This window comes from Myotis myotis, unplaced genomic scaffold (genome assembly GCF_014108235.1).
Source record: "Myotis myotis isolate mMyoMyo1 unplaced genomic scaffold, mMyoMyo1.p scaffold_m19_p_10, whole genome shotgun sequence".
Taxonomy (NCBI): domain Eukaryota; kingdom Metazoa; phylum Chordata; class Mammalia; order Chiroptera; family Vespertilionidae; genus Myotis; species Myotis myotis.
Window position 1 is genome coordinate 5,878,758 of NW_023416314.1, and position 26,502 is coordinate 5,905,259.

Consider the following 26,502-nt stretch of genomic DNA (forward strand, 5'->3'; position numbering starts at 1 on the left):
AGCCAGGGGACACAGGCCAGCAACTATCTTGGGCCTGGGCAGGAACTGGAATCTTCCTTGGCTGGGCCCCAGAGACCTTAACTCTTTGTGGGTCCCTGGAGGGGAGCAGAGATTGCATGCCACTGGCAGGCATCTGTGCGGTTCTCAAGGCTGACCTGGGTTCTGGTGGGGACCCCGACATGAATCTGGGCAGAAAGACCCCTCACCTCATACCAGAAAGGGGGGTGGGGGTGGGGGGTCCCTGCACCTTTCACCTTCCAAGGACCGCAGAACATTCAATAAAGAGCTTTATGAGCAGGGCGCAGGGTGCCTGCGACCGAGGAGAAAGGCGGCGTGGACAATGTGCCGGCTGGGAGGTGCCCGCAGGGCCCTCCCCGCTCACTCTCAGCCAGGACCGCTGGCCTCGCTGGTGCCCCGACAGCTGAAGGGCGCGCGGCGGGGGAGCCGGGGGTCCGGCCACACGCAGGCGGCTGGCGCTGGGGCGGGCGCCCGCCCTCCGGCCGCGGCACTATTTTGGGTGGTGTCGACCCCGCCCCCACCTCCGCCGCCCCGGCTCCGCAGGCAGCCGGAGGGTCGCGCCGCACCTCGGACCAGGGCCGCCTCCGTCCGCAGCCATGTCCGGCCGCTCGGTGCCCCACGCCCACCCGGCCACCGCCGAGTACGAGTTTGCCAACCCGAGCCGCCTGGGCGAGCAGCGCTTCGGAGAAGGTATGGCCCGAGCGCCGCTCGGCCTCCTGCCCCCACCGCCTGAAATTCTGGGCTGGCCTCCCAACGGCGCTGGCCTCCACCCCACTCCGGCTTAACTGAACTCCCGGGCGAGCCATCTCCTACCCCAGCTCCCACCCGCCCCTCCGCGCGGCTCTCCCCGCTGCCTACTGACCTCAGTGCAGACCTGAGGCCCAGGGCCCTGGCACCTGCCCCCGGGCCCCTCAGAGTGGCTTCTTGTTCCCTCTGTCCGCCCAGTTCTGCTTAGGTTTGGCCTCCTCCATCCCCATCTCATTTCCTTTCTCGATCCCTCTCCCCACCTGCCTCCTTCTAGCCGTTGTGCCCCCTCCCTCCCCTTCCCTGCTGCTCCGGACGCCCCTCCGGCTCTCCCTAGTTCTCTCCTCTCCATCACCCCTGCTCCCGCCTCATACGCCCTCATCCTGCCTCTTGCCTTCTCTCTCTGCCCCTCAGGCCTCCTGCCAGAAGAGATCCTGACCCCCACCCTCTACCACGGCTACTATGTCCGGCCCCGGGCCATCAGAGCTGGGGAGGGCAGCCGGGCAGGGGCCTCTGAGCTCAGGCTCAGTGAGGGCAAGTTCCAGGTGTTCCTGGATGTGAGCCATTTCACCCCAGATGAGGTGACCGTGAGGACTGTGGACAACCTGCTGGAGGTGTCTGCCCGGCACCCCCAGCGCCTGGACCGCCACGGCTTCGTGTCTCGGGAGTTCTGCCGCACCTACGTCCTGCCTGCTGATGTTGACCCCTGGCGGGTCCGCGCTGCTCTCACCCATGACGGCATCCTCAACCTGGAGGCGCCTCGGGGTGGCCGACATTTGGACACAGAAGTCAATGAGGTCTACATCTCCCTCCTCCCTCCACCTCCTGATCCGGAGGAAGAAGAGGAGGCAGCCGGAGTTGAGCCCTGAGTGCCTCAGACCCAGTGCCCAGCCGTTTCTACCTCCCGTGGTGATACAGCTGCTGCCTCCACCCCAGAGACAGCAGCAGCCTTGGGAGAAGGGAAAAGTGCACGGGCCACAAAGTATGGTTTGGTCCTGTGGGACGTGTCCTAGCCTTTGGTTTAGTTCTAGGTAGAGGTGAATAAACCCAAATCTCCGGGCCTTGTTTGTGCTGCTTCCTATTCTCTGGCCTGGAGGACGGGGTGGGAAGGGAGGAGGAGGGCATAGCTAGGAAACATGGTCCTCAGTTCGATGTGCTCAACATTACAGAACCCCGAGCTCGGATGCTGAGGTCACACCCAAAGCTGACACTGGCTCCAGATCAAATTCCGAGCCATAACTTTCTCACAATGCAACAAAGGAGAGTGATCCCGGGAGGGAAAAGGGATATGCCATCCAGACAACCACAGGGCACTGTCTGAGCTGGTGATTAGAGACACAAAAACGAGGGTCTCCAGACTGTCTGGCCTGTTTAGGGTAGGGATTGGGAAAACAGGATTTGGCTGGAGAGAGTTGCCTAAAGCCCTGTTTTCCCATACTAAGATCTGTCCACTGATAATGGCCTCTGTCTGAGGAACCAAGTATGTATACGCAGGGGCACAGACACAGAAACCTCTGCCTTTGTCACTGAACTCCATAATCTCCCTGCCCGTTGCACAGCGGAGGCCCATGAGAGGAAACATTTGCCTCATATCTTGGAATATCCCAGAGGAATCACTGCAGCACCCCCACATAATCCAAGACTAAATGCAGGGGGTCTAGGGCTACTAATGTGAGCTTGATGGCCAGGGAGGTGTCCTCTGGAATTAGAGGGTTATTATTAGAAATGCTAGAGGCTCGGTGCATGAAATTTGTGCACAGGTAGGGTTACTAGGCCTGGCCAGTGATCAGGGCTGATCAGGGTCTTCCTTCGTGCTGTGCTTCCCCCTGGTGGTCAGCACACATAGCGAGTGGTTGAACTCCGAGTCAGTGGAACTCTGGAGGGGACAATTTGCATATTAGCCTTTTATTATATAGGATGGTGTATGCAGGAAAGCCTGAGGTCTGACCCCTCACTTACTTTCTGTAATCAAGAAAGTGTGTGTGTATGATTTGGGGAGTGTCCAGAAGATCTCCCTGCTCCAAAATAATCTTTTATGAGGCTGTGATAGACACCTGAAATTCTTCATTAAAGTGGTTGATTCTTAATTTTGTTGGATTAGAGACCAACTTGAAAATATGACAAAAGCAAGCTATAGATGCTCTTACCATAAAAAATACATATGCCCCCAAATTTGGCATAAAATTTGAATAGAGCTCTTGGAGTCCATTCATATGCCCCTTTTAGAGAACTGTGGATCCTCGGGATAAGAAACCCTCACTTGAAGAATCCAATTTTTGGTTGAAGAATTGCCATCAATTTAAAATGAAAGCATACTTCAGAGAAATAACTACTGGCATATTCATTTGTTCATTCATTCAACAAATATTTATCAACCCCCAAGTGATATACTATGGGGGACACACATGGTAAATATAAATCATAAAAACCATAGCCTTTTATTATCTACTCGGGAATCTTAGTCCTTAATTGAGAAGAAAAAGAAGTTTAAAAGATCCTACTCAGACTTCAACCAAAGCAGCTTCACATTGAACTATTTTGTAACTGGGATTTTTATTTATTTATTTATTTATTATTTTTTTGTTAATCCTCACCTGAGGATATTTTCCCATTGATTCTTAGGGTGCATGGAAGACAGAGGGAAAGACAGAGAGAAATATCGATGTGAGAAAAACACATCAATTGGTTGCCTCCTGCTTGAGCCCCGACCAGGGCCCAGGCTGGGAAAGAGCCTGCAATCATGCCTGTGATCAGAATTGAACCCAGGACCCTTTGGTCCTCAGCCTGACGCTTTATCCACTGAGCCAAACCGGCTAGGGCTATATGAGCTTTATTTATTTACTTATTTGTTTGTTTATTCTTTATTGTTTAAAGTATTACATATGTCTCCTTTTCCCCTTGTTGACCTCTCCCTGGCCACTTCCGCCCCCCAGCACATGCCCTCACCCCATACTGTCTGTGTCCATTGGTTAGGCTTATATGCATGCATACAAGTCCTTTGGTTGATCGCTTACCTCCCCACCACCACCACCACTCCTGCTTTCCCTCTGAGGTTTGACAGTCTGTTCATTGCTTCTGATGAACAGACTGTCTCTGGATCTATTTTTGTTCATCAGTTCATCTTATTTATTATACTCCACAAATAAGTGAGATCATGTGATATTTATCTTTCTCTGACTTATTTTGCTTAGCATAATGCTCTCCAGGTCCATCCATGCTGATGTGAATGGTAAGAGTTCTTTCTTCTTTATAGCAGCATAGTATTCCATCATGTAGATGTACCACAGTTTTTTAGTCCACTTATCTGCTGATGGGCACTTAGGCTGTTTCCAAATCTTAGCTATTGTAAATTGTGCTGCTATGAACATAGGAGTGCATATATCCTTTCTGATTGGTGTTTCTGATTTCTTGGTATATATTCCTAGAAGTGGGATTACTGGGTCAAATAGCAGTTCCATTTTTAATTTTTTGAGGAAACTCCATACTGTACTGTTTTCCGCAGTGGCTGCACCAGTCCGCATTCCCACCAGCAGTGCATGAGGGTTCCTTTTTCTCCACATCCTCGCCAGCACTTGTTGTTTGTTTGTTGATAATAGCCATTCTGACAGGTGTGAGATGGTACCTCATTGTCGTTTTGATTTGCATCTCTCAAATAATTAATGACATTGAGCATGTTTTCACATGTCTCTTGGCCTTCTGTATGTCCACTTTCAAAAAGTGTCTATTTAGATCCTTTGCCCACTTTCTGATTGAATTGTTTATCTTCCTTTTGTTAAGTTCTATGAGTTCCCTATAAATTTTGGATATTAAACCCTTACTGGATATAACATTGGCAAATATGTTCTCCCATACAGTGGGCTCTCTTGTTGTTTTGTTGATGGTTTCTTTTGCTGTGCAGAAGCTTTTTATTTTGATGTAGTCCCATTTGTTTATTTTTTCCTTAATTTCCATTGTCCTAGGAGCAGTATTGATAAAGATACTGCTACAACATATGTCTGATATTTTGCTGCCTAGGATTCTTCTAAGATTTTTATGGTTTCCCATCTTATGTTTAAGTCCTTTATCTATTTTGAGTTTATATTTGTGTATGGTGTAAGTTGGTGGTCTAGTTTCACTTTTTTTGCATGTATCTGTCCAATTTTCCCAGCACCATTTATTGAAGAGACTGTCTTGACTCCATTGTATGCTCTTGTCTCCTTTGTCAAATATTAATTGAGCATAATGGCTTGGGTTGATTTCTGGGATCTCTGTTCTGTTCCATTGGTCTATATGTCTGTTCTTGTGCCAGTACCAGGCAGTTTTGAGAACAGTGGCTTTGTAATATAGCTTGATATCTAGACAACTCTCTCTTAAACACACTGCCTTTTGACAACATAACTTGAAAATCAACATAGAGTACTAAAATTATTATTCCAGCCCTGGCCAGGTAGCTTGGTTGTTGGTTGGAATGCCATCCTCATGTGCCAAGGTTGCATGTTTGACTGATCCCTGGTTAAGGCACATGCAGGAGTCAACCAGTGAATGCCTAGGTGGATGAAACAACAAGTCAATATTTCTCTCTCTAAAAAGAAAATAAATAAATAGATAAATAAATAAACGACTTAATCCAGTCATGGACTGACTGGTACAGACTTCAGTGGAATAATCAATGCCCTTGTTTATCATTCTGGACTGCTCTTAATGCTGCTTTAGGTGGATCTGGCTACCACAACACACTGTTGTTTCCTTTGGAGTTTCGGGCCACATAGAATCTCTTAAGTGACTTCCTTCAAATTAGAGAAATTGGCTGGAAAGGGACCAAATTTGCAGAGCTTTCAGTGCCAGGCTAAGATGTTTGTGTCACAGGATGAAAAGAATACAGGTAATGGTAGAGTACAGAATGAATTGCCGGGGAGAGGCATGGCCATGAAATAAGTGGCCGTGCAATGATCCAGCGCAAGATAATAAAGATGCTTTGCCATCTGACGATTAGCTGAAAACAAGAAATAATAACAATAGCTTGGGCTTACTGAGAGCTCCTATGTGCCAGGCCCTGGGCTAGAGCTTTATATACATTATTTCATTTAATCTTCACCACAATCCTATAAGGCCCTCACTCTTATTGTTGCATTTTTCATCAGGAAAGAAGATGGGGAAGAGTGAAGAGTCCAGGGTACTCTCTGTGGAGTGCAGGGTGGAGTGGTGGGTCCTGAATACCCATAAGGAGCAAATACTTGGACATCTGAACAAGGCAGATGGGGGTGGGAGCACTGGAGACAAGCTTTATGGGTTTCAAAAATTCTCCTAGAGCCCATATTCTCTACAGAGGGATTTGCTTGACTGCATCCTAGTTGCTGGTGAGTGTGGAATGAATGTAATGTTAGGTCATTGGAAGGAGAAGCTGAGTTGAGCTGTAAGTGGGGATTCTATAGTTCTGTGCTGGGAATGGGGAAGTGAGTGGTTAAGGAGTGCTGAGGCCATTGCAATCATATGATTCTTTACCAGAAAGGGGATTGGGCAATAGGTTCGGTCCTTCATTATTACAGTCCTAAGAAAAAAGTGATTTGCCCACGTTAATTCCAATAGCAAGGGAGAAAGAATAAAAAGAAATCTATTTACCTAACGTTTCCTAGAGACTACAGTTTTCAAACCCAGATTCTGGACAGGGATAATGAGAAACTGATACTGATAACCTTGAAAGTGAAACTCAAATAGACCTGAGTAGTGCTGGGAAACAGAAGGTGAGACTCTTTACTCCATTTTAGAGGACATATTTCAATAACAGTGCGATATCATGGAAAAACATTTCCTAAGGAAGCCCAAAGCCCTTTTCTATCTCAGGTTTCTTTTCATTGGCGCTTGAAGCTCAAAGTTCATGGTTTCATCAAAGCGGCTCCAAATCCCCAAGGTGAGGTAGCTCTCACCTGGAGCCCGTGTGTGTTCCTCTACCCTTTGGCTGGGCGCAGTCACCTGGGAATCATTCCAGCAGGTGGCTTCCAAAGTGCAACCTGCTAGGTTGAAATCTGACACTGACAGACTGCCTGGGAGCTGCTACTGAAAACTAAACCAGGAACCAGGAAATGCACAAGCTCTTTATGTAGATAAACAGCGAGGCTCCCTCGGAGACAGAGCACCATGGGAAACCGGCTCTGCTGTGGGGGAAGCAGGTGAGTAGGGGGCAAGGGGAGAGGGTAACATCGGTGTGGGTTGACATGGAGGCCCTGAGAATAAGATCGAGCTGCAGATAGTTTTCTGCCAGCCTCCCACTGCCACTTTCCTCAGTCTGGCACCTCCCTATGCTTCCACCAGAACAGCACCTCCTTCTGTGCTCACTCCTTTCAAGAGACTTCAGAAAACACAGCCACGCCAGCTGTCAGTAGAATGTCCAAAGCAGGGATGGGATGGTGACCTGGCATTGTTTCTCTTTGTCCTCCTCTTCCTCTCCTCTCTCTTCTTCCCACTTCCCTCCTTCCCCAGATGATGATAAGAATTGTAGCACTTGTAGCTTACCACTTTACAATCTCATTTACTTTTCCCAACTATTCTATGCGAGAGGTGGCTTACATCTCCTCCTGTTTTTACAGCTGAGAAGCTGAGGCTCAGAGCAGTTGTCTGAGGCCACATGGCTAGTAAGCACGTAAACCAAGATTCCAATCTAGATCTGTCTGATTTCAGAGCTCATGCCTTAAACCACTGCGTAATACTGCCTCCCAAGTCAAGCAACTCAACATTGGAGAAATGTTTATTTAAAAGGGCAGAAGAGGAGAGGAGACCCATGGAATATCTGAATATAACTTTCACACTTATTTGCTGTGTGACCTTAGGCAAATCCTGTTACTTCTCTTTTTTTTCTCATATATAAAATACAGATGACATGACCTATGATATCTAAAATATAGATAACATGACTTATGTCATTTAGATGACAGGTTTGAAGAGCAGAGGACATGTGAAAGGCTCACTGTAAATTAATTGTAATGTCTTTATTGTTCTTTCCCAGAGTTTTCATCACTAGAGACCCCCAGACCTGGTTTTATGTAACCAATGCCTTCTTAGCTATACCTTTCCAAGCCTGGGGCAGTGTTGAGGATACCCTGTTTATGAATAAAGCATCATTATATTTAAAGAGATAATTGAGGTACATTGAAAAAGGCATATGAGTTGGAGTCAGTACATTGGATTCAAGTCCTGTTCCTATTACGCATTCATTTATCCATTCATTTCTTTTTTCTAAAATATATTTTTATTGATTTCAGAGAGGAAGGGAGAGGGAGAGAGAGATAAAAACATCAGTGATGAGAGAGAATCATTGATTGGCTGCCTCTGGCACACCCCCTACTGGGGATCGAGCCCACAATCTGGGCATGTGCCCTTGATCAGAATTGAACCCAGGACCTTCAGTCCACAAACCAACGCTCTATCCACTGAGGCAAAACAGCTAGGGCTCTATTCATTTCTTAAACAAATATTTTATTCAATACCTATATGTACTGGGCATACTGATAGATGCAGAAGACATAGTAAAAATAGGAAATTTGGTCTCTGCCTTCTTGAGTAACATAACTTTTTTAGGGCCTTAGCTGACCGATCTGTAAAATGGGAATAATAATACATGCTTCCTGATATGTTGTCAGGATTGCAAAAAAAAAAAGCATTTTTTAAACTCTGAAATGTCCTACAGATATAAGATATCCAGAAATATCTAAGAGCACCTAAAGAGCCCTAACCGGTTTGGCTCAGTGGATAGAGCGTCGGCCTGCGGACTGAAAGGTCCCAGGTTTGATTCTGGTCAAGGGCATGTACCTTGGTTGCGGGCACATCCCCAGTAGGTGTGCAGGAGGTAGCTGATCAATGTTTCTCTGTCATTGATGTTTCTAACTATCCCTCTCCTTCCTCTCTGTAAAAAAATCAATAAAATATATATTTAAAAAAAATAAAAGCACCTAAAGAAGGGGGTGTAATAGCTTCTTTCACTTCCTTCCTTCCCAAGTCTTCATGTTCTTCCTTTTGGTTATTTTTTCCTCTGATGGTGGTAGTCATAGTTGTCAGCTTTGACTGATGCTCTTTATATGCCAGGCAGCTAGCTGAATAGTTTACATTTATTATCTTATTTTATTCTTACAATAATCCCATAAGGTTTAGGTTCTTTTGTCATCCTCATTTTATTGATTAAAAAATGGAAGCCTAATAAGTTAAAACTTGCTGAAGGTCACACAGCTAGTCTGATAGCATCAGTCTGACTCTAGAGCCTGGCTAGAAACACTATACCAGATAGTCTAACCAAATTACAGGGTGGGACAAAGTAGGTTTATAGTTGTGAGTACGTAAAACAGAGTTTATTCTTGTATTATTGTTGTATTATTTTCCATCCGAACAACTGTAAACATACTTTTGCCCACCCTGTATATTTTTTCCTCTCAAAGTATTAGTAGGGCTGGGTAAATAGTATTTCTCATAATCTCAATAACTTCCAGAGATTTAAAGATACTATGATAATTAAAGAGATTTTTATTTTAAAATATTTTTCTTATTACAAAGTGATATTTAATCATTGCAGAACATTTGGAAAATACCAAAGAGCAGAAAATAAGAACCATAAATAAAAGCACCCACAGATGACAGGAGCATTTGATTATATTTCCATGTAATCTTTTTAAAATGCCTATGTAGATGGTTTTTTATCCCAAAACATATCTTATTACATTTTTAAACTTAATATGGAAGAAAATTTTCAATGCTATTAGGTGTTCTTCCAGCATTTTTCTTAAATGGATGTGTGATTTTCCATTGATTAGAGATGTCATTTATTCAATCAGTTCCCAATGTTGGGCATTTAAAATATTTACTGTTTTTTGCCATTGTAAATAATGCTATATTAAGTATTCATATTTGCACCTGCCAGATTATTTCTTAGGCTATGGAATTGCTATACCAAAGGGTACACACATTTGTTTAAGGCTTTTTATACGTATTGCCAATTGCATTCTAGAAAGATTGCACCAATTTTTACTCCTACTACCATATGGGAGAGTGCCCATTTAGTTTCCTTAATTCGAAGCTAAAAATAAAGTCTTGTCACCAAAGAGTAACTGCATATTCCATTTGGGTTGTGTCCAGGCATTGTGCAATATCGAACTTGGGAGCAGGCTCCATTTACTAAAATTGAGTTGCCCAACCCTATGTCATTTTAGAATTAATATTTTCTTTATCCATTTAAGTAGAAGTAATTAGGAAGACAATAGTGACAAAGGGCAGGGAATTAGAGGCTACCAGGGGTGGGCAAATTTGACTGGAGGGCCACAATGGGTTCTTAAACTGGACTGGAGGGCCGGAACAAAAGCATGGATGGAGTGTTTGTGTGAACTAATATAAATTCAAAGTAAACATCATTACATAAAAGGGTATGGTCTTTTTTTTTTTTTTTTTTTTTTTTTTTTTTTTTTTTAGTTTTATTCATTTCAAACGGGCCGGATCCGGCCTGTGGGCCATAGTTTGCCCACGGCTGGTAGGCAGTGGTAAGAGAAAGGAAGAACTGAAGTAGCCAAAGAGGAAGTAGAAAGACCCAGAAATAGTTTCAATGCCTTTCTTCTGAATCACCTGTAGCATTCAGATAGTGACTAACAGCTCTCAACTCAGCAAGCTGCGTTAAAACCAAAAATCTCACCGGAACACAAATCTCTGTCAGAAATTGGGGGGGGGGGGGGGGGGGGGTCCTGTTTTTTCCATAGTAGTAAAATGGACATGGTTTGTAAGTTTTCCTCTCTTTTTAAGTAGCAATAAAAGGAAACTTCCTTCAGAAGACAGAAGCCAGACAAATAGGGTTGGCCAGGGTGAGAGCTGGAAATGTACTAGCAAGAAAAAGCATGGGCGTAAGCTCCAAACTATTTAGTCTATTTCCTCAGACAAGGGTTTCTCTGGCCATAAAACAGCTGACGATCATAGACACACCGGCTCCATTGGGGACCCTAGGGGCTCAGAAATGAGTATCAGAGATCTGCCCTGTAGTGAGCTTGGGGTAGCTGAGTCACTCACCAAATTCAAAGCTCCCTGTGCTATGGGCCTTAAAGGTTAAACATCTCACACTTTTGTTAATTAAACACAAGGACAGGGAAGCAGGGAGGGAGGTCACCTGTTAGGAAAGGGCTTTGAGGAGCCCTAACTAGTGAGCCCTGGATGTGGCAGCTCCTGTGACTCCCAGAATGAGAACCCCAGACTAGCAGAGACCCCTAAAAAGGCAGGGAAGCAGAAGCAAGAGGGTCTCTGAATCCAGGAATAGCCCATTATTTGGCCAGTTTCCCTTACCCTCTGCTGGAATTAGCCTGTCAGACAATCTCAGAATAGCGCTCAACCCAGCTTCCTCCTTGGCATGTAATGACTGGCTGCCTGAGTCTGTATTTTGGGTTTGGTTATGTCAGTTGTTCCACTCCGCCTTCCAGAACCATCTCTTTGGGAGAGGTGTGGTATCCTTGATAATGCTTTGGGGCTGGCTCAGGGTGACTTGTTAGGAGGGGAGGGAAGCTCATCCTAGAATGTTAAAGCAATCACAGAGCAAATGATGAAGGAGGGAAGATAGAGGCCAGGTCTCTTACACACGGGTGATCTGTTTTTCCTTTCACAGGAGCTGCCCATCAATCTTCCAGAGGAAAAAGAAAATGGGTAACTGGGGGAGGAGAGGGACTGGGTGGGGCCAGGGTGGGGAGCTGGTAGCAAATTAGAGAAGATAACAGAAGTGGTGTCTTTGGAAGGAGCGTAAGGGTGGGAAAGGGTAGTGTTGGGAGGGATAAGGGGAGACAGTGCACTACAGAGAGCCTTTAGGTTACTGGGTTCAAGACCAGCTCTGAAACTCTGGCTCTCGTCCTCTCTATTATTGCAGTGGGCAAGGTTGTTTGTTCATGCTTTCAGTCATCCACCGAACTTTACTGAGCACTTATATTGTATGCGAGGCACTGAAGGAACCCGAGGAGAGAGAAAGGCACAAGAGGAAGGACACGGTGTTGGCCCTAAAAGAGGGGAAGGCCAAGTTTGAGAGATAGATATGTAAACAAGTAGCCTTAACGCCAGCTACTAGTGCTGTAAGAGAAGCATACTCCTGCTGTGGGAGAATGGCAGGAAACACCAATGTTGAAGAAGTAACATCAAGTTCACAAGTTGGAAGAGGAGCAGGGAGGAGAGGCTATTTTAGGCAAGGGAATTATCTTATGCAGAAAAAAGAAAGGAGAGAGAGAAGAGGCTGATTTGATTGAAAGTGACCAGTTGTTTGGTAGCTAAGCACTTAGCACATTGCATTGTAATAGTCTGTGTACTTCTATGTCTCCCCTAGTGGACTGTAAGCTCCCTGAGGCAGAGGAAGCAGCCTACTCATTCTTCTATCCCCACAATGTGGTGAAGAGCCTGGAATCTAATGGGCTCTCAACATGTATTTGTTGAACTCTGTTAGGGACCAGAGAAAGATGAGGATGGAAGATATTATGGGCAGATTGTAAAAGGGCCAGATTGCATTCCCTACTAAAGAGTTTGGATATGGGAATGATGGGAGTGAAGAAGGTGAGAACAGACGTAGGGAGATTAGTTAGAAGCCCGCCATAACAGTTTAATAGAGGTTTGAAGATGGCGACCTCAGTAGAGACAGAGAAGAGTGAATGGGTTTAAATTGGATTTCCTCCTCCCAGGGGGTCAACCCAGATGGGCACTGAAGCAGCAGCGGCAGAAGCAGAGTGGCACAAAGGTAATGACAGGCCTCTGTCCCTTCTCGAGGGCGGCTCGGGCTAGGGATGCCTTTTCCCCTGGAACAGACACAGCTCAGTCATCTATAGAACTTGCCTGTTCTGCCCTTCCTCCTTGGTGCCCCCCTAATGGAGCAAAATAGAGGGACATCATGGAAGGTAGGGGGCCAAACCAAGCCAAGGATCTCTCTTAATGTTGTCCATTCCTGGCAGGGCCATGTCACAACAGGACATGCGCGTAAGCAGGTGTTGGAGCAGCCGGCGTCTCAGCAGCAGAAGCAAGGCCCCAGGTCAGACGACAGCAACTTACATTACGCAGTCATTCAAGTGTGCAGCCAGCCCCAGCCACGCTCTGCCCGGGAGCTGAAGCACCTGCAGTCAGAAAATGCTACAGAGTATGCCACCCTTTGCTTCCCCCAGGCCACACCCTGCTATGACAGCAAGAACGGGACGCTAGTGTGAGCCTGGGGGAAGAAGGACCAGCTTCCATCATTTCACCAGGACTCCCGTGAGACAATGAACTGTTTTTGGAGAACTGGGTGGCAGCCCAGGAATGGTGCCACATTTTAAGTTTAAAGAATTCAGGAGCCCCTGGAATTGTGTCCCCAGTCTTGCTCTCTCCCCATATGCCTATCTCTTATTTGCCGCCATGAGCTTGCAGTTGTATTTGGGTTAGTCAGGGGTGGATGGAGTTGCACTTAAAACGAGGTGGTAGGTTGAGTGTGCGGGAAGGTAGGTCTGGATCCTACCTTTGCTCCTACTCTCAAAAAGAAAAAAGTGCGGGAAAAACAGGTTACCCCTTAAGTACCTGAGCTGACCTTGTTGAACGTAATTTAATGATGCCCTGCTGCATACCTGAAACTGCAAAGCTGAAGAAGAGGTGCTCTGAAAAGGCCTCCTGGGCTTTAGTACACAGCCCTGGGCCTGGCTGGGCCATTTGCTCAGTGGCTGGGTCCACGTCCAGACCTGAACAGACACCTGAGGCTTGGAGGAAGCATTTTCCAAGCATCCATTACCAGGACCTCAAGTCACTGATACTGACAGCACTGCGTGGCCAGACCGTAGGTTCTCGAAGGTGCTGAGCCGCTAGGAACAATAAACCTCTTACGGAACACGCCTGGTGCGCTTTCTGGGGCGAGCACCTGCGGGCTCCACGCCGGCAGGTGGAGAGGCCGGCCGGGGCGGAGCGAGGGAGTGGTTGGCACCGACCGGAGGCGAGCTCCCTTCTGCACCGAGTCCGGGCCGGTAGGAGGCGCCTCTGTACAGACCGGGACCCGGTCCTGGAAGTCGGAGGGCGGGACCCAGGCTCGCAGGAGGCGGGTCAGGCAGACACATAGGGGGTGGGGTCAAGCCCGGGAACAGCTGCGATCTCCGGGCGTTAGAGGGCGGGGCGGGCAGGCAGGGGGCGGGGTCTGGGCCGGCAGAAGGCTGGCGGGTCCGTGGGAGGCTGGCTGGGGCGGGCCTCCGCGTCACCATGGCAGCGAGAACGCAGCGGCGACGCTGTAGCTGAACGCGGCCCTGCTCCGAAGGGCTGGGGACCGCGATGGTGAACCAGAGCGACCGTCGGACCGATGATTGAAGAGGTAAGTGCTGAAAGGCGGCGGGTAACTGGGAAGTACTATCAGCTGAGCGGCCAGATCAGAACTGGGGATACGCGGAGGGGCGAGGGGGGACGAGAAGGAGGAGGCAGAAGTTTGGAACCCGCTCTGAGCTCACAGGTTCTTAGTGTGCATTCCTGACTCAGACTTCCAGAACTTGGAGGCAAGCGGTAATGCGCTTCCCTTTCTCAACCTGGACACCGTCGTCCCTAAATACGGCTGGCCCTCGGCTTGTCCCGGAGAGGGATGGCTGCTTAAGATGGATAGAGTACTGAAAATGGAATCACAGCTCAAAAAAGTTGGTAATATTAGTATCAGCTTCGTGAGTGTGAGAATTTTTAAGCACCGGGAATGTTATGTAGTGTGTAGTCAAAGGTTGGCCCAATTAGCATCCTGATCACTGTTTTCCCGGCCTGTTCCCTGGCACAGACCAAGTGAAGAGGTGGCTAGAAAACTGCCTCCACCACTAATTGGCGGGGCCTATTTCCTATTCGCCGGGGGCAATGAAATGAACTCTATTTCCAAGAGTTATTTACTGTGGCGGCCAATTAAGATGATGTAGATGATAGCACTTTGTAACTGTAAAGTGCTATAAAAACTCCTGCTGCAGAATATAAATGCTGCCTTTCTAGTTTAATACTGAATTTCTGAGAAGACGGGAAGTGCATGTCAGAAGCAGAGCTCCCAGTATCTCTCCTGCTTGTCTTCGGAATCTTTGCTCTGGTCTTAGACTGATATATGTGAGGAGAAGGGAAAAATGCATCCTTGTTTCACGAATGATAGGGAAGCATTACTCTTTAGTTTACTACCATTCAAACCTAAGTGACTAGTTTTTTAAATGCTATTAGGATAGCCCCGTTGTGATGATAAGACCGTGGGCTGGAGTTCCTGTTAACCAGCATCTATTTCTGATACTTAGACTTACATTGGTAGGTTTGAGGCAGGGGCTGACCCCACTAGGTTGGTTGAGCTTTTGGAATTTTATTTTTTCCTGTCCTGTATTTTTACACATTTCTTCCTCCTCTTATTTCAAGGTGGCCCTGACCTGGCTCTTCTAGAGATGGTGAAGATGGGGACCCATGTGGTTATGAGACTCTGTAGCTCCCTGGTGCCAGCAGAGCCCTCTGTAAGTTTCTGGTGTACTTTTTAGAGGAGCATGCCAACAGTACTGGATTTTCAGTACAGTTCTACAGCCCGGGGGTTTCTCCATAAGGACTCAGATCCTGGAACTAAATTATAATATATTTGCTTTCTTTTCTTTTTTTTTTTAAACATACATATTTTGACTATATTTTATTGATTTTTTACAGAGAGGAAGGGAAAGGGATAGAGAGTTAGAAACATCCATCAGCTGCCTCCTGCACACCCCCTACTGGGGATGTGCCCGCAACCAAGGTACATGCCCTTGATTGGAATTGAACCTGGACCCTTCAGTCCGCAGGCCTACGCTCTATCCACTGAGCTAAACCAGTCAGGGCTTGCTTTCTTTTCTTGCTTCCCCTTATGGAAACTCTACTTATCTTCGTCTGAAATTAATAAAACCAGGCAGAGGTTGAAAAATTCTACAAATTAATCGGAACATATGCATTATTTAGGATTTAAATAATGTTTTTGTAAAAACAAGTATGTTAATTATAGAGCATTTGAAAAATATTGCAAACCATGATTTTAAAAATGTATAATCCTTCCATCCAGAAGCAATCACTCTAAATACTTTAGAATGTTTTCTTGTAGTCTTTTTTTCCATGAGTATTATTGACATATTTGAGGTCATATATACATACTTTTTGACTTTTGCTTTTTTAACTTAATGTTTGTTGATACAAAATTATTAAAATGTTTGTTTTAATGTGGGTACAAATGTTTGGAAAACATTATAATGTCTGTAATTTTCTTTGCCTTTCCACTATTGTTGAACTGTTATGTTTCACTCTCCCCATTGTAAAAAATAATTCTCATTTAAGACCATTTTAATTAGGGCAGAGTCCCAGCAGTGGAATCCCTAGGTCAAAGGATGTGAACATTTTAAGTAATAAGTTACCTTTTAACAGAAGAATTGTGGTGTCAGATTTTGTATGCATTCTGAAGAAGACAGAGGGACGTTAGTTGGGAGATAGAAAGGCCCCATGGCTTCCTCTTGCAGTGAGACCTTGAGTCCTGCAAAAAGACTATTTCATGAGAGTGTAATTAGTAATGTGGAGTCCTAACGCATTATGCAGCGGTTCTCAACCTTCCTAGTGCCGTGATCCTTTAATACAGCTCCTCATGTTGTGGTGACCCCCAACCATAAAATTATTTTCGTTGCTACTTCATAACTGTAATTTTGCTACTGTTATGAATCGTCATGTAAATATCTGATATGCAGGATGTATTTTCATTGGTATAAATTGAACATAATTAAAGCATAGTGATTAATCACAAAAACAATATGTAATTATATATGTGTTTTCCGATGGTCTTAGGCGACCCCTGTGAAAGGGTCGTTCGACCCCCAAAGGGGCCGCGACCCACAGGTTGAGAACCGCTGGCATTATGACTGCAGCCCGAAGACATGGGGAGAAACTCCAGGGTCTCTCCCAAAATATCCACCAGGTGTCGCTCGCCTCAGTTTAGTTTTTACCTGCAGGATAGCTGGCGGAAAACTTTGAAACGTAAATTTTAAAAATTCATGTTAAATATATTTGCATATTTGCTTTGGTTCAGTTTATATTAAGCACTAGCATCTGGTGATTACTTTGGCAACACCCTGCTCTAGTCTCTCACCATTCTGTCTCTTTTTCCCTTTTTCTGCCCACTCAGTCTGTCACACTTTGTACACTCTGTCCCCACATAATTAATATTGGAGTCTCGGTTTTACTAGTCTTTGTTTTACTACTCTTTTTTAAGTCTTTTTTCTTGCTTGTGTGTGTATGTATTTATGTGTATCACAGTTCTTGAAATTTTTTCTTAAAAAAATAAAAGAATAGGACCTGGCATATAATATCATATAATAGAAGCTCAACATATAATTAATGAATAATTAATGAAAGAATACATTGATGAAGAGAGAAAAATATAAAAGGATACCAGAAATTATTATTATTATTGTTAAAATGTTTTTATTGATTTGCTTTTCTTTTTTAAAATATGTTTTTATTGATTTTTTTTAGAGGGGGAGGAAAGGAAAGGGAAAGGAATAGAGGTATAGAAACATTGATGAGAGAGAAGCATCGATTGGCCACCTCCTGCACGCCCGCCCCGCCCCCCCGCCCCTTACTGGGGATCAAGCCTCTATCCGGTCATGTGTCCTGACCAGGAATTGAACCAGTGACCTTTTGGTGCATGAGATGATGTTCAATCAACTGAGCCACACTGGCCAGGGCCAGAAATTATTTATATTTGTCTTGGAAATACAGTAAAAGAGACAAAGATTCACATTCCTAAATTAACTATATAAGTTAATGTTCCATATGATATCATACATGCTATGACCTTTGAATTTTGAAGAGAGGAAGATTCATTCATTTAGTCAGTCAATATCTATTGAGCATCTACTATGTATCAGGAAATATTCTTAGTTCCCAAGATTAACCAGTAACAAAACAGACACAATTCCCTGTCCCCATGGGGAATTTTACATTCTGGGCAGGAGGATGCTGACAATAAACAAATGAACAAGTAAACATAGACTATACAAGATGGGATGAATGCTGGGAAGAAAAAAAGATAAATCAGGTTTGGGAGTGCTGGCGTAAGGGGATGCTGTCATTTTAACTAGAGTGGTCAGAGAAGGCCAAACAGCTAGCTTGACATTTGAGCAGGAATGAACCATGGGCTATCTGGGAGGTGAGTGTTCCAGACAGATTATGATCACATCTGTCTTTATTTTAACAAAATCAAGGGTGGTCAGAGAAGTTTCACAAAGAGGTGGGACTTGAATTAGGCATAGTGAAGACCTGAGTAGCAGAAGTGTGGCCGCCTTTTTTCCTCTCTCAGCCCTCGTGCGACTGCCTGCACCCTCCTTCTTCCTCTGCTGCTGCCCAGCTCCAGGATCAGGGAAGCCATGGGTTTTGGAGACCTGAAAATCCCCACTTGCCTCCCGGTGCTCAGCAACTACCTGGTGGACAAGCGCTATATCAAGGGGTATGTGCCATCACAAGCAGATGTGGTATTTGAAGTGGTGTCCAGCCCAATACCTGTCAGCTTGTATCATGCCCTACATTGGTATAATCACATCAAGTCTTCCGAAAGGGAAAAGGCCAGCCTGCCAGGAGTGAAGAAAGCTTTGGGCAATATGGCCCTGCTAATATGGAAGACACCCCAGGAAGTGGAGCTACAGATAGGAAAGACAATGATGACATTGATCTCTTTGGATCTGAGGAGGAAGGAGGAAAGTGAAGAAGCAAAGAGGCTAAGAGAAAATGCCTTGCACAGTATGAGTCAAAGAAAGCCAAAAACCTGCACTTGTTGCCAAGTCTTCCATCTTATTAGATGTGAAACCTCGGGCTGTTGAGATGGAAATGGCAAAATGAGAGGAGTGTGTCAGGAGCATTCAAGCAGATGGCTTGGTCAGGGGCTCTTCTGAACTAGTTCCAGTATGGCATGGAGTTTATAAACCTCAAATACAGTATGTAGTAGAAGACGATAAAGTTGGAACAAATATGCCAGAGGAATGGATCTCTGCTCTTGAGGACTATGTGCAGTCCATGGACATGGCTGCTTCCCACAAGGTCTAAAATGCATTATGGATCATTGCTTTAAATGAAAGCTTGAAAGATAAAAGAATGGTGGGACATTCCAGGCAGAGGGACAGTCGTGAAGGCATGAAGGTGAGAATGAGCCTTGTAAATCTGTGAGACAGTGTGGAGCTTGCGAACCTGAGCCTTGGCAATTTGGGAAGGGGGAGGCTTTAAGAGCTGGGAGTGAGGAATTCATATTGGACATGCTAGGAAGGGGAGTGTTTGAAGACATTTGAGCAGTCTAAAGAAGATTACAGGGTGCGGAAGGGCAGAAAAGCCTGGGAACAAAGGGCAGTTTAGGAACTAGGACACATTTGGGATGTTTGCCTGTAAATATGAGCCCTTTTGTGTATATTTATGCCGATGTCTCTAAAGATAAGTGCAATAGAAATTTTAAACATATACTACTGCCAAGAAACTCGTTAATGTGAGAAAACAGAAGGAAGATTAAGAAATTATTTCAGAGAGTCACTTAAAATATTTCTATTGACAATTCTATTTGTTTATTCAAACTGCCTTTTTGCTTCTCCATAGTCACTAATGATGGACCATAATAGATGTGTTAAATTTTACATAGGTGAGAATTTCACACAAGGAGAAGTCACAGTCAATATTTTCACCAATGACATTTCCTTTTAATGCTCTAAGTCTTACTTGAGCTAACATGTTCTTGTCTATATTAATAGAAGTGATGAATGTCTTTTGAGTTTGCTGATATCTCCTACACTAGCTCATTCATTCATTCACTCATTCATTCAACTGAAAACATTTAATGAATAACCTCTTTGTAGCAAGCATCATATAAAAGATTGCATAATGATGAAGAAACTGGACTTTAGCTTCAGCTCTTAGTAGCTATAGGGTCTGGAGCAAATTACTTATCCTCGAAACCTCTCTTTCTTCATAAGTAAAATAGGGACTGTATCAAAAAATCTACTCTTTATTGTAATTGTGACCATCAAATGAGCTAATAATGTATCTAAGTGCTTAGTACAGGGCTTGGTACATAGTTAAAGCTTGATTTTGCTATATTACAGTTGTATAGCTTTTGGTTTTAGTTGGTGAGGGAGGTATGTACCATCATTGTTAAAATAATGCAGGGCTCAGGAAGCCTGGGATAATTTTAGAAATCAGGCAGCGACATGCAGACAGCAGCTTGCTTGGGCTCTGCCTCTCCTCCCAAGCAGAGTGAATGACAGGCCTGCAGCCGTGGGAGATGTTCCAGCTACCCAGAGTGGCCTGCTGTTTTCCCACACAGGGGCACTGTGGGATGCAGATCATTGTTCTAGTTATTCCCAGTTCTTTTAGCTAACCCTCTTTTCCTCCCAGCTCTTATGTTGATATCACAGTAGGGTGGGATGGGAGGATGGAAGGAATAGTAAATGTTAGTGCTACTGAGAGCAAAAGCTCAATTCTTCACCTGAGCCACGTTCTAAAGCAGCCCATGATAAATACGGTGAACATATATTCTGATAAAAAAAATTGAGATTATATGGCCAAAATATGAATTTTGTGCTTTTTCCAAGTGTGAGAGCAAATTAAATACAATACATCATAACTTTGGGGACATTTCAATAGTTGTATGGGGACAATGGAATACTTTGAAATTGTACTAAGTTTAAATGAATTAAAATTAAATGCCATTTAAATTTTAGATCCACATTTTCATTAACCACATGTGGCGAGTGGTCACTGTATTGGACAGTACAGATATAGAACATTTCCACCCTCACAGGAAGTTCTATTGGACACTACTGATGTAGACTATGTGGTTGGTTTAAGTATAGATTTCCAAGGAAGAGTGCAATCTTGGACCATATGCCCTATAGTAAATCTTTTCTCAGTTCACCACAATGCTCTCCTTCATTCCTCCAGCATAGGCTTGGGCTTCAGAGACACTAGCTGTGTGACTCTAAGCACCTCTCCTCTCCTAGCCTTGGTTCCTACATCTGTGAAATGAGGGAGTTGGGCCAAATGAGATATTTTTAAAATATGTTTTTATTGATTTCAGAGAGGGAGGGAGAAGAAGAGAGAGTTAGAAGCATCAATGATGAGAGAGAATCACCGATTGGCTGCCACCTGTATGCCCTGTACTGAGGATCGAACCCTCAACCCTGGCATGGTCCTGACCCAGAATCTAACCGTGACCTACTGTTCATAGGTCGGTGCTCAACCACTGAGCAATACTGGCTGGGTGAGATCTTTTCTTTGAAGCTTTAACATTCAGTGATGTAATGAGTCTTTTCCCAGGAGCATTGAGGTCAGGGGTCTTCCTTTGATAAATGACTTGTTGTTTGAGAAACAGCGACCTCTTGGTAACAGCAGAACCTCCCTCTGATGTCTTAATATTTTCTACTGTGTCTATGCAATTTTATGCTCTTGAAAGTGGCATACTTCTCTTTTAAGAAGGCCTTGTTGCATTCACATGAGTTAGTGACTCACCTGAGGGTGTAAGGACTGTGGTTCTGGTGAGGGGAGTTCTTGGCAACCAAATTCCCAGGCAGGTTGTGAAGGATGGTCTTCTAACTTGTGGGCTGCTTGGGTTCAGTTTGGTTTGTCGTCATGGTTTTGCCCCAGCCTTAGCCAGAATGGAACCCACAGTATTCAACCAGCAGCAGCCACTTAACACCTCTGCTGGCTTTCTGCTTCCTGCTTGCTGTGGTCAGAAGGAAGGTGTCTCTCTCTTCTCAGAAGCATCTTTGTTTAGCAGCTTTCAACATGCAGGCAAGATGTTGCTAGTTCTGGCTGCTCTGGGTAAAGATTTTTTTCCTGCTGACCCGAAGAGGCGGTCATTATGTTGCCTAAGAGCCACGACTGACTTTCTTGCTAAGGTTCTAACGGGGAATTGGGGAGAGAATCTGTCCCTTCTGCAAAATTATGAGTGTAGAGTCCTAGATCCTCAAACCGTCTCTGTTACTGAACTGCTGTGTCCTTGGACAAGGCCCCAGCCCCTCTAAGCCTTAACACTCTATAAACCCGTTCCCTCCATCTGGGAGCAGGCGGTGTACATGTACGTACTATGGGTGCTCTTCCAGCTTCCTGTTTCCTACAGAAACAAGAGTGTGCACTGAGAGTACAGCCAGCTAGTGTTCTTAACAATAAATAAGCCCTATGACTTTAAGAAGAAACAGAGGGGATAGCTCTTTCACTTGAGCAGGCTATTTACTTAACTCTTTCAAAAGCACCAGGACATTTTTGCTGTTTTTATTTCCATTAAAACCCATTTAATTAATTTAAAACATTAAAAATATGGATTTTACATTTTAGAAGTTATTCTAAAAAGAAAGGAAGGTGTTTTTTGTTTTGTTTTTTGGTCAAAGCCTGGTCATCCTTGGTTTACCCTTGATGTTTCTGTGGTGATCCTGTGTGATTTGCTTAGCTTTCTTTCAATTAAATGTGTTCTAATACCGTCAATAACTAAAGTTTTCTCTTTCTATTCTCTCTCTCTCTCTCTCTCTCTCTCTCTCTCTCTCTCTCTCTCTCTCTCTCTCCTTCCTTCTAAAAGGTTCTTCTCTTTTTCTTTTTCTCTCCCTTTTGCTTCCTCTTCTTTAGCCTAACCTCACTGTCCAGGCCCCATGTGGAAAAAGGCTGCTGTTTTCAGCTGGTGTGGCAGAGGGGAGAGGCTGTAATCCTCTGATTCACTCCCTTTCCCACCCGCCACGCGGTGAGTTGCTCGCGGCTTTAATCAGCAGATCCGATGTGTGTGCAGCGCGCGCGCTCGCAGACACGCCTGTCTGCAGACCTGGTGTGTGCGTATGTGACTGCAAGTGCATGCACACGCCGGCACGCCCGTGTGTGTGCGTGTGCGTGTTCACGTGCGCGCTTATGCGTGTGTGTGTGCGCGTGTACGTGCGTGTGCGTGTGCGTGTGTGTGGCGCGCGCTCACGCCTGCCTCCGCGCGCCCGCGGCGCTCCCCCCCAGCCAGCGCGGTCCAGCCCTCGCGCACCAGCTGTTTCTATAGGAACCGCGGAGCAGCCGGCCCCCCTGCGGAGGCCTCGGTAGGAGCATGCCCAGTGGAAGCCGCTAGTTTGGCTCAGGTCTGGGTTTCCAGTAAGTGGCGTGCGGGACTCCGGAGACATCCCCACGAGCTGAACCCGGAGTCTTTGTGTGCAGTGGGAGGAGGCGGCGCCGCCGGGCCTGCAGCCCCGCCCGGGGAGCCCCGGCAGGAACCATGCTGGCGTGCCTGACCCGGGGGAACTTTCTGGACGTCCTGCAGGAGGGCTTCAACGAGGTAACTGCCCCGTCTGCCCCTCCCACTGCCCAGCCCCCCTCCCCCAGCGCCTCCCGCCTGATCTCTGGAACCGGTCCTCCGGCGCCCTCCTCCTCGGGAGGACCCAGAACAACTCGCATGCAGAGCCCTAAGGCGGCTTTGGTGGTGGGAGGGTGCCGACCCCACGGGTGAACCGCGAGACATCAAAGGGGCCGCCTGCCTCCAGCTACGCTGAGCATGGACCGTCCCTGGCTGCTAGCCTGAGCCCAGAAGACAGGACACGGATTCAGAGGCCATCTCCTTCCAGAAGAGGTGGTCTCCACTCTCCCCAGGGATCCCCCCCCAGGAAATTCCTGAGTCTGTGGCAGAAGTGCTCACTCTATTCCAGGCGCTAACGAAGAGCGGAGGGAAGGGTGGGTGGCATTGCATTGGTAGAAAGTTTGAGAGGGCCGGGTGAGCAGGTAGGTGGTCCACATGAAGTGCCCTCTTCTATTGATATATTTTTTTAAAACCTGGGTAGTACGTTTCTCCACAACCAAGGGCATGGTTGGCAGAGAAGACGTAAGAGGAGAGAAGGTCTGGGTTTCTGGGCTCAATTCAGGGGAGTCAGTGTTGGCTCCCTTCTGTGTGAGAGCGGGGAACGGGGCCCCAGTGTGACAGGCAGTATGGGAGAGGCTGGCTGGTCTTTCTCCTCAGTGTTTACTCTCAAAATTCTGTTACTTATTACATTTCTTTGTCTTGGGACCTAGAGAATTCTGATGTAGGATCCTTCCCCCTTGCGATTTGTTCCATGTCTTTCATTGCTTCTGAGCCCCGCCCCTTCGCCTTATCCCAGGTTCCAGGGAGACCCCTACAAGGAGACCTAGACTGTTAGTTGTGTGTTGCTTCCTTCTCCTTTTCTTTTCACCTCTTCCTCTCTTCCTTCTCTTTCTTAAATTTACGATTTTTTAAAATCAGTCTTTAAACAATGAACACACGAGTACATTCTCTTCTTAAATATGAACATTACAGGCAAGACAGTACCTCCACCATCCCTGCAGTCTTTCCTGGAGGTAGCCATTCTCGAGAATTGGTGTGTAAGGTTTTCTTGCTACAGCTGCATGGCAGGCTCTTTCCTCAATTCCTGTTTCTAATTAAGAAGCTCTGCAGCCTGACCTGTTCCAGAACCTTCTCCAGTCCTGGCCCCTGTGCCCGGCCTTGTTCCTGACACAGAGAGGAAAGTTGCAGAGACGCTGTCCCAACCTAACCCACTGAGTCAGGCTTTTCCTTTGGCTGAGGCTGTCACAGCCCTCCTTGAAGGTCAGAGTTTGCACCCTGCGTGCACGGCAGGGCTCCTCGCCTTTGCACCAGTCCTCTGAACACATGTCAGGGGGTTGTTAACAAAGAGCTACAGTCATACAAGCCAGGAGGCCACCTCTTTGAGTGCTTCCAGTATTCCCGGTCCCTCTTTTCCTTGCCTTTGGGCTTGCCCGTGGTCTCAAGTGTCACATGTCTGACTTATCCACCAATTGTGCAGGAGCCCCTTAGGTCCTCCTCTGGCCTCCCCTTTTTTAAACTCAGTCCCAAGTATCAGGTCTCACTGTCTGTCTTCTCAGGAGGAGAGAAGCAGCACAGAGTCAACCCGTCTTTGCCTTCTGCTCTTTTTCACTTCCTAACATTTCCCCTGAAGAGCTTTAGTGTGTCCATAAATGACCCCTGACCTCCAGTTGTTATAAATCATAAGGGAAAGGGAGAGTGGGAGAGTTTTCTTTTTGTGGTGGTAACGGAGTCTTAATAAAAACAAAACAACAACAACAAGAAATAAAAACAATAGACACACAACTTTATTAATTCACCTCTAGAATAATGTAGTAATACCTCTTTTTTCTTTCTGACATTTGACTTTTCTATCCATCCTGTAAATTTCCCTTCCACCCCATCTACAGGCTAATGTATAATCTATTCCCTTCTATTAGTGGATTTGAACTCTGATAGCCAATCAGTATTTTGGTTTCTCTGAGAAACTGACATAGTCTAAATAATATTAATAGTAATATGTTAAATCTCAAATGTCCCTGAAAGTTTAAATAATTATTTTACATACATAGTAAATTATATTGAATAATTCTTTTCATGTACTGTATCACATTTATTGCTACTGAATAATGCTAAGTTAGTTATTTCAGAGATGATGGGGCTCTGATTGACCTATTGCAGCCTCTAGGATTGCTTAATAGATCCAGGTATATTCAATCTCTTTTGTTAGAGTCGTGTGATAAGGATATAGATCGGGACTTAAAGGCCAGTGTCAGAATACACTTCAGTCCCTCTGGGAAGCTCTTCACTGGGGCTAAGAATAACACACCTATCCAGTCATCTCTGGGAAATGCTCCAAGCATATCTGAAGCTATTCTTCATCACCCGGATGCTTTTACGGTCTGTGTGGTTAGGGCCGTGACGTCATTCTCTTTGGCAGCAAAAACTGCCACAGGAAATGAAGCTATGGCCCTAACTGGTTAATTAACAGAGAGAAACCTTGTCCTTTGAATCAAGGCTTTCCTCTACCCACTGTTAGCCTCTAATCTCAACCATATGCCATGATGCATAACTGTGCATGGCAGAATTTTCTTCCATTTTGTTCCCTGAATAGCCCTGGTCTGAACACACCTGACAAATTACTCATAGAATTGATTCATGTCAATGCAGCCCCTTTTATCGGCATGGTTACTCTGCATTTTGAATTATCCACAACTTTTGGCTACAGCCGCATTCTATAGCTCACCTGGATGTCATCCCCAACTTCTATGTTTTGGGCCTGCCCTTTCTATCATTTGTCCCCATTCTGATCTGCCTCAAGGCTATTTATTTGTTTTCTCTGCCACTTGGTATTGATGTCATATGAACATTATCTTTGGTTAATGTGCCAAGTGTTTTTTCTGCAAGTGTTTTTCTAGGGGCTAAACTTTCTTTAAAAAAATACTTTGGTGCATGTGTTGGAGGATTTGGGGAGACCAAAGACTGTAATATAGTCTGGCAAGTAAGCATTCATTCATTCCATTATTTAATTCATTTATTGGATGAGGAATTGGATAAAATAATAGAAAAACAATAGTTCCTGCTTCCAAGGAATTTATAGGAAGAGATTTATAGGTGTACTATAAGAACCATAACAGGCAGCTTAATGTGATAAGTACCATAGAAGAGGTAGTGTTTGTGGGAGATTACACAGGTACCTTCTACTTAATAATATCATGAAAAGTACCAACTATTTACCAACTGACCTACTCACCGAGACCAGACTTTTCTTCTTGCTAATCTGGAAAACATGCATGCAGGTACTCATTTAATAGACAGTCACTGAATGGCTGTGTTCACCAGGCACCGTGCCAGGTTCTGGAAACAGAAGTAAAAAAACATAGTCTGTGCCCTGGTGGAGCTCACGGGGCAGTGAACATAAAGTAAATGGTCAGAGTCTGAAACTTGGGGAAATTGTGGTGATGTAGAAATCCTGCCTGCCAGGCAGAGAGAGCCTG

General features: G+C 45.4%; 3 protein-coding genes and 1 pseudogene across 16 annotated transcripts in view; all 4 read left to right on the plus strand.

Moving 5' to 3' along the window:
* The first annotated feature begins 101 nt into the window (after nt 1-101).
* On the plus strand, nt 102-1,823 carry HSPB2 (heat shock protein family B (small) member 2). Of its 2 annotated transcripts, XM_036324341.1 has the most exons (3): nt 102-228; nt 502-708; nt 1,177-1,823. In XM_036324341.1, the coding sequence occupies exons 1-3, from the start codon at nt 117-119 to the stop codon at nt 1,629-1,631; spliced, it is 774 nt and encodes a 257-aa protein (XP_036180234.1). In that variant the 5' UTR covers nt 102-116; the 3' UTR covers nt 1,632-1,823. The 2 variants fall into 2 exon arrangements, with proteins under 2 accessions (XP_036180234.1, XP_036180233.1); XM_036324340.1 differs by having other exon boundaries at nt 154-708.
* Nucleotides 1,824-6,743: 4,920 nt separating this feature from the next.
* CUNH11orf52 (chromosome unknown C11orf52 homolog) lies at nt 6,744-13,578 on the plus strand. The gene is made up of 4 exons (XM_036324342.1): nt 6,744-6,908; nt 11,360-11,397; nt 12,411-12,466; nt 12,678-13,578. Exons 1-4 carry the CDS (start codon nt 6,877-6,879, stop codon nt 12,924-12,926), a joined length of 375 nt encoding a protein of 124 aa, XP_036180235.1. The 5' UTR covers nt 6,744-6,876; the 3' UTR covers nt 12,927-13,578.
* Nucleotides 13,579-13,882: 304 nt separating this feature from the next.
* DIXDC1 (DIX domain containing 1) overlaps nt 13,883-26,502 on the plus strand; it is a 72,841-nt gene continuing 60,221 nt past the window's right edge. For 12 of the 13 annotated variants that reach the window (XR_004970302.1, XR_004970301.1, XM_036324343.1 and 9 more), the window contains exon 1: nt 22,819-23,011. Coding sequence is in view for 11 of the 13 variants with exons in the window: in XM_036324343.1 (XP_036180236.1) it covers nt 22,952-23,011 (60 nt within the window). In the remaining 2 variants the exon portion in view is untranslated. Of the gene's footprint in view, nt 14,048-15,096; nt 15,189-22,818; nt 23,012-26,502 lie in introns of those variants that run through there. The other variant, XM_036324345.1, reaches the window with a different exon arrangement.
* LOC118664343 lies at nt 17,473-19,238 on the plus strand (annotated as a pseudogene).